Source organism: Scophthalmus maximus, chromosome 10 (genome assembly GCF_022379125.1).
Source record: "Scophthalmus maximus strain ysfricsl-2021 chromosome 10, ASM2237912v1, whole genome shotgun sequence".
Classification (NCBI taxonomy): Eukaryota; Metazoa; Chordata; class Actinopteri; order Pleuronectiformes; family Scophthalmidae; genus Scophthalmus; species Scophthalmus maximus.
Genome location: NC_061524.1, coordinates 19,345,445 through 19,352,316, shown reverse-complemented (window position 1 = coordinate 19,352,316; position 6,872 = coordinate 19,345,445). Strand labels below are relative to the sequence as shown.

Sequence of the window (6,872 nt, the reverse complement as noted above, 5' to 3'; positions counted from 1 at the left end):
ATGAAATTCTCAATTGTCAAATTGTATTAGGAAGTTTCCTTAATCCTGAACTGACCCTGAAGTGTTTCCTCAGCACCATGATGATGTTCAGATTCTCTAAGTGCATAGAAAAGGAGCTTCAATGCTTCCTTGCCTATCTCCTTTAGCAGAGGACACACTGGAGCTTCCCACAATGCAGTGCAGCAGCGATATTTAACATGACGTGTCATTTACAAACGTGAACGACTCAATCAGAAGTAGAAGAAAAAGAAGAGTATGAATATGACCCAGATGTCAGTTACTGTTACATTTGAATCATAAAACACTGAAACATGCTGATGGAGCCACTGAGGTTTTTGTAGTTCATCGACAGAAATGTGTTGTTTCATCACAATGTCATTTACTGAAAGTCTAGTCGGATTCTCTGAGCACCGCTGACGATTTTTCCTAAGTTCTTTGAATCCTCCTTGACACCTTTCCTTGACCTCATGGTGTTTTCCACTGCGGTCAAGGAAGAGTAGATAGGAAGGACAACACGACTGCACCCCTGAACTTCAGAGGGTTCGGGTTCCAGACTGAAATATATAGGGGCACAACTAGTGGAACACGTCGTCCTGCTCGGTCCTATAATTCATATGAGAGACAGTTGATAAGAAACTGACTGGAACTCGAAGGAATTTTTAACTCCGGAAGTGTTTTTAAACAAACATTAATATTGTAATACCTAACTCAGTCCGCTGGTGGCGGTAATACTCCACGTGGCAGCGGCTCGCCAGTGAAACAAGAAGAAGAAAAAGAAGAAGAAGAAGAAGCAGCAGAAGCAGGTCTGCGCTGGGAGTTGGGTGGATCAGGAAGTGGAGGAGACCAGGACTAGCACCAGAACCGACCAGAACACCAACCCGGATACAGAGCAGCACACCGACCACAATATAGACCAGAACACCCAGACCCGGGGACCAGAGTCCGTGACAGTTTGTAAAACTTTATTGAAATAAAAAGTGAGACCGCAGCTCCGCTCCGTTAGCCGCTAACAGCTAACCTGCTGCTAACCGGGAAGTGACGGGTCGAGGTGAAGGAGTGTTTTCTTCAGGGTAACGAGCCTCGGCCCGGTTAGGTGGTCACTCTCACTTCACCTGGTCCTGGAGCTCTGCGCTCTGCTAACATGCCACTGGGCTAACAGGGCGGCGGTCCGCTTGTAGCGCCAGGAGCTAACATGCTAACTACTGACGTCACGCAAATAGCCTTAATCAGTGACGTTTTATTTAAAAATGACCAATTGATTTCTGATGTTTAGCCGGTTAGCTAATAGTCAGCTGGTTTTATAGATAATTATGATTCATCTAAGCATACCAATTATTAAAGATTCATCTGAACTCACTATGACGTCATGAAAGTGACTGAAATCGATTATTAAAAAGTATGTATTAAGGAATGATGCGTTCACTTGTGTCACAGTTAGATTTTAAAGGTTTGAACTACGATATGAATACACACTTAAACCGCTGCTGTTTATTCTGCAGTAGAAGAAGAAGATGAGTGGGGGAGTTAACAGCATCGATGCCGTAAAGAAGAAGATCAAGGTGCTGCAGGAGCAGGCTGAGGAGGCGGAGGACAGGGCGGAGAAACTGCAGAGGGAGGTGGAGAAGGAGAAGAAGAGCAGAGAGGAGGTACGGGTTCCTCTGGGGTTCCAACTCTTTTCCATCAAAAACTGTTTAAAACCACAGACTGAATATAAAACCACACACTTTTAATAAAACTACAGACTATATATAACTACTGACTGTATATACAACTAAAGACTGTATATAGAACTGCAGACTGTATATAAAATAAAAGTCTGTACATTAAACTACAGACTGTATATTAAACTATAGACATTATATTAAACTATGGACTGTATATAAAACTACAGACTACATCAAACTACAGACTACATTAAACTACACACTGTATATCAAACTACAGCTGTATATTAAATTATAGACTAGATTAAACTACAGACTGTATATGGTTCCTCTGTGGTTCCTCAGTGGTTCATTTTGTTTGTGCATCAGGCTAATTTTATGTAAAATTTTAACATAAGACATAAATTCACATTGTTTACTCTGTACAATAAACAATTTCATATCGGTAAACAAAGGGGGCACTGATATGTCTGTGAAAGGCTCACCGTGTGAAGTACTGTGTTGTACTGTGTAGTACCATGTAGTAACGTGTAGTACTGTGTGTAGTGCTATGTGTGGTACTGTGTAGTACCATGTGTGATACTATGTAGTACCGTGTGTGATACTGTGTAGTACCTCGAATGGTACCGTGTAGTACTGTGTGGTACCTTGTGGTACCGTGTAGTTCTGTATAGTCACCTGACCGGTGTGCCCTGCTGTGTATCTTGCAGGCAGAGCAGGATGTGACGACTCTGGGTCGTCGTCTCCAACTCAGTGAGGAAAACCTGGACCGAGCTCAGGAGAGACTCACCGCTGCCCTCCACAAACTGGACGAGGTGGAGAAGACCGCCGACGAGAGCGAAAGGTCTGGAACACGAACCAGAACCGTCAGCCTGTCAGTCAACTGTCTGTCTGAATTGTGTCTCACCTGTCTGTCTCTCACAGAGGTATGAAGGTGATAGAGAACAGAGCTCTGAAGGACGAGGAGAAGATGGAGCAGTTGGAGGTTCAGCTGAGAGAAGCCAAACAGATCGCAGAGGAGGCCGACCGCAAATATGAGGAGGTCTGAGTTGTGTGTGTGTGTGTGTGTGTGTGTGTGTGTGTGTGTGTGTGTGTGTGTGTGTGTGTGTGTGTGTGTGTGTGTGTGTGTGTGTGTGTGTGTGTGTGTGTGTGTGTGTGTGTGTGTGTGTGTGTGTGTGTGTGTGTGTGTGTGTGTGTGTGTGATTACAGATATATGATCCCTGTACAATTGATTGACAGGTGGCTCGTAAACTGGTGATGGTGGAGGGAGAACTGGAACGAGCTGAAGACAGAGCTGAGCAGGCCGAGAGGTTAATATACACACACACACACACACACACACACACACATACACACACACACGGTATATTAACACACACATATGGTCACTGATGATGTCAGTGGGATGTCAATCTGCTTCACTAACAGCTCTAACATCATCTTCTCTTCCTGTTTCTGCTGCTGCATCTCCTGCTTCCTGTATGTCTCTCCACCTGTCTGTCTGACGACCTGCCTGTCTCTCAACCCGCCTGTCTCTCTAACTGTCTGTCTCTCCACCCGCATGTCTCTCTAACTCTCTGTCTGTCCACTTGTCTGTCTAACGACCTGCCTGCCTGTCTGTCTACCTGTCTGTCTTTTCACCTGTCTGTCTCTCTAACTGTCTGTCTCTCCTCCGGTCTACTTGTCTGTCCACCTGTCTGTCTCTCTAACTGTCTGTCTCTCCTCCGGTCTACCTGTCTGTCCACCTGTCTGTCTCTCCTCCGGTCTACCTGTCTGTCCGACCTGTCTGTCAGTAATGTTCGGAGGTTGGAGGAGCAGTTGAGGAGTTTCGACCAATCACTGAAGAGCCTGCAGGCGTCTGAGGACAAGGTACTGCGAGTCACCTGATGTCTACCTGTCAAATAAAACCAGAGGAACTCCTCCTCCTGACCTCCAGTGACCTATAACCTTTGACCTTTAGATGCTGATTCAGCTCCTCCTCCTGCTGCTGCTTTCTGCATGACCCTAACCTGCTGCACACACAAGTACACTACTACACACAAGTAAACACACCAGGTGACACGAACGCACACACAGCTCACGTCCTGTTTGATGTGACCTTTGACCTGCAGTAAATGTCGAGTGTTGGAGGAGGAGCTGAAAACTGTCTTCACTGGTTCAAAGTCCCTGGAGGCCCAGGCTGAGAAGGTAGGGGGTGGAACATCACATGACCATCCAGGTGTAAACAGGAAGTAGTTGGTTGCTTAGTAACATAAAATCCTCTGAAGGAGGAACAGTGATGGTGAAAAGTCCGAGCAGGAAGTGTTACTGACAGGACGTGTTACTGACAGGAAGTGTTCCTGACACTTTCTGTCCGTCCAGACTGAAACACTAAAGTGTCACTAAATTTAAACGTAGCTAATGTGATGAGTTTTTAAATTATAGTGTGTTTGGATGTATCCGGTGTTTGACAGACAGTCTCACTGTTGGGTGAGGTCAGTAGTGATGTCACAGTGTGCTGTAGCACTCCTGTCCCCAGCAGCGAGTAGCATTAGCATAGCATTAGCCTGCCGCGTTTAGCGTTGGCTGAAACTGCTGCAGGGACTTGTCTTTTTCAGGCTGTCAAACACTCATCAACTCTGAGATTTGGAATGATTTTGCCCACGTGTGTCCTCAGTTATGACTTGTTGCTCGGGTTGGTTATCAAGAATCGGTTCCGAATTTCTAAGATTCGATAAGAAACGTGCATTTAGTTTCTGCTGATTGGTTCCAAACGTCATACTTGAGTCGAGCAGAGATCATCAGGATCTGCAACACGGACCTGACGTCAACTACAATGTGAAAAGTGGTCACTGTTTACTTCCTGGGTAAATAATAATAATAATGGCTGACAACAACAGACAGTCGAAAGTTTGGACACAAAATGTAACATGTGCATCAAAGATGTTTGGTGACGCACCTCAACATGAAGAAGCATTTACTGAAACACGGCGTGAACTGAAAGAATGCACCGTGTTCCCCTGGGATACAGCTAAGGCTAACGTTAGCAACTTCTGATGGTGTGTTCACTACGCTCAGGTAAAACACAGATGAGCTGACATTCGCCATTTATATTTTAGGTAAACGAATGAGGTCCTCAAATTATTCTAATATACTTTTCTTAGATTGGGAGAAGGCGACGTGCTGATGTTTGTTTTTTACATGACATTTATTTAGATGATTCAACCATGAAGAATCATGAGACCTAAACATTGTTCTTCTGACAACTCTGTTACATTGTTGCTGCTTGTATAACAAGTGTCTGTTAAATATATTGTTATATTATTTGGTGGTCTGGTCTGAAAACAGTTCTGTATTAAAACCACACGGGGACAGTGTTGGTACAGGTGAGGGACAGATTCATATGTTTAAAGGTTATTATATTTCTAAAGCGCAGACAAGATTCGTCGCAGCTTCTTGCTTTGTAGAAACTAAAGTGTTGAATCCACATCTGTCCTTCTCAGTATTCTCTGAAGGAGGACCGGTATGAAGAGGAGATCAAGAACCTGAGTGGAAAACTCAAAGAGGTGAGACAGAAATGTTCCAAAAATAACCAGAAACATTTCTTTAAAAAATTCTGAAATCTAAGTTACTGAAACTTCCTGTCTCCCACCTGTTCCAGGCTGAGACCAGAGCAGAGTCCGCAGAGCGTTTGGTTGCCAAACTGGAGAAAACCATCGACGGCCTGGAAGGTGAGACTCTGAGCACAGGTTTTGGGTCAAAGGTAAAGTCAGGAAGTCATGTGGTCAGGAAGTCATGTGGTCAGGAAGTCACGTAGTCAGGAAGTCACGTAGTCGGGAAGTCACGTAGTCGGGAAGTCACGTAGTCGCAAGCCACGTAGTCGGGAAGCCACGTAGTCGGGAAGGCACGTAGTCGGGAAGGCACGTAGTCGGGAAGTCCGGGAAGCCACGTAGTCGGGAAGCCACGTAGTCGGGAAGCCACGTAGTCGGGAAGCCACGTAGTCGGGAAGCCACGTAGTCGGGAAGCCACGTAGTCGGGAAGCCACGTAGTCGGGAAGCCACGCAGTCGGGAAGCCACGCAGTCGGGAAGGCACGTAGTCGGGAAGTCATGTAGTCGGGAAGTCATATTGTCAGGAAGTCATATTGTCAGGAACTCAAGTAGTCAGGAAAGTCACATTGTTGGGAAGTCATGTAGTCAATAAGTCATATAGTCGGGCAGTCATATAATAAGGAAGTCATGGTCGGCTGGAAGTGATAAAGCACAGAATATTGATTTTGACCAGATGCGATAGTGAGATTTCACATCTGATTCCAATCTGACCATTTGTTTCTGTTTTCAGATTCTTTGACTTCGGCCAGGAACGCTAACATGGAGCTTCACACGACTCTGAATCAGACCATGGAGGAACTCAACTCCTGCTGAGCCTCCTCCTCCCCAGGGCTCCTCCCTCTGCTCCTCCCACTGATCCCTCTGATTGACAGGGAACTTTTTTGTGGCCAATATGTCCCTATTACTCCTTCAACCTGCACCTCCTGCTGCTGACCTGTTACTCGCCCTGGTGGATGTTGAGGAGATCAGGGTCAAAGTCTGTGGCCAAAACCTTCCTCCCCCACTGCTCCTCCCCCTCCTCTTCCTCTGCTCCTCCTCCTCTGGTCCTTTCCTCACTTTTTACCTCCCCCTGCTGTGTGGGTGTCAGGAAACTTAGTGGCTCAAACATTCCTTCCTCTGCTCCTCCTCCTCTGGTGGATGTGAGTGAGGTTGTCGGGGGGGGCGTTCCCTTTTCCATCTCTCATAGTGACCTTTGCTTTCACACATTCCTTCTCTGAACTTCGTCACATTTCAGGTGTTGCTTAACCCCCCCCCCCCCCCCCCCCAGTATTACAAGCAGCTGGATGTTTTGTCTTTAAAGATTAACAGCGACTTACAGACTTACGACAGTTTCCTCATGAAGAACTAATGAAACTAATCAAGTGTTTGTCTGAACGTTTTCTTTGCAACTATAATTAATGATTGATTGATTGATTAGAGCCAATGATTTATTAGTTTAATGTCTCAACACACAGGCATTCCACTGCCATGTAACCCAGGGGCCAATGAAAGTCCAGTAGCCAGTCATGATGTCATCACTGTGTTGATGTCACAACTTTTATAAATTAAAAGCATCGTCACTGGTTTGTAGATCTGAACTGAGACTCTGTTTTATTCTTTTACTCTTCATAATCAATATAT

At 45.5% G+C, this 6,872-nt stretch overlaps 1 protein-coding gene across 4 annotated transcripts; it reads left to right on the top strand.

Annotated features, from left to right (window-relative positions):
• Positions 1–764: 764 nt before the first annotated feature.
• Positions 765–6,829, top strand: LOC118284561 (tropomyosin alpha-4 chain). Of its 4 annotated transcripts, none has more exons than XM_035607359.2 (9): positions 765–940; positions 1,500–1,646; positions 2,375–2,508; positions 2,589–2,706; positions 2,904–2,974; positions 3,458–3,533; positions 5,147–5,209; positions 5,305–5,374; positions 5,983–6,829. In XM_035607359.2, the coding sequence occupies exons 2-9, from the start codon at positions 1,512–1,514 to the stop codon at positions 6,063–6,065; spliced, it is 750 nt and encodes a 249-aa protein (XP_035463252.1). In that variant the 5' UTR covers positions 765–940; positions 1,500–1,511; the 3' UTR covers positions 6,066–6,829. The 4 variants fall into 4 exon arrangements, with proteins under 4 accessions (XP_035463252.1, XP_035463250.1, XP_035463251.1 ...); XM_035607357.2 differs by lacking the exon at positions 3,458–3,533 and adding an exon at positions 3,776–3,851 and having other exon boundaries at positions 767–940; positions 1,503–1,646; XM_035607358.2 differs by lacking the exon at positions 3,458–3,533 and adding an exon at positions 3,776–3,851 and having other exon boundaries at positions 767–950.
• Positions 6,830–6,872: the final 43 nt, after the last annotated feature.

Bases quoted from the DNA above. Each gene is read 5' to 3' on its own strand.
- LOC118284561 (XM_035607359.2), top strand. From the start codon at position 1,512: ATGAGTGGGGGAGTTAACAGCATCGATGCCGTAAAGAAGAAGATCAAG. The intron at 1,647-2,374 runs GTACGGGTTCCT...TGTATCTTGCAG, and splicing joins AGAAGAAGAGCAGAGAGGAG to GCAGAGCAGGATGTGACGAC. The intron at 2,975-3,457 runs GTTAATATACAC...CCTGTCTGTCAG, and splicing joins AGAGCTGAGCAGGCCGAGAG to TAATGTTCGGAGGTTGGAGG.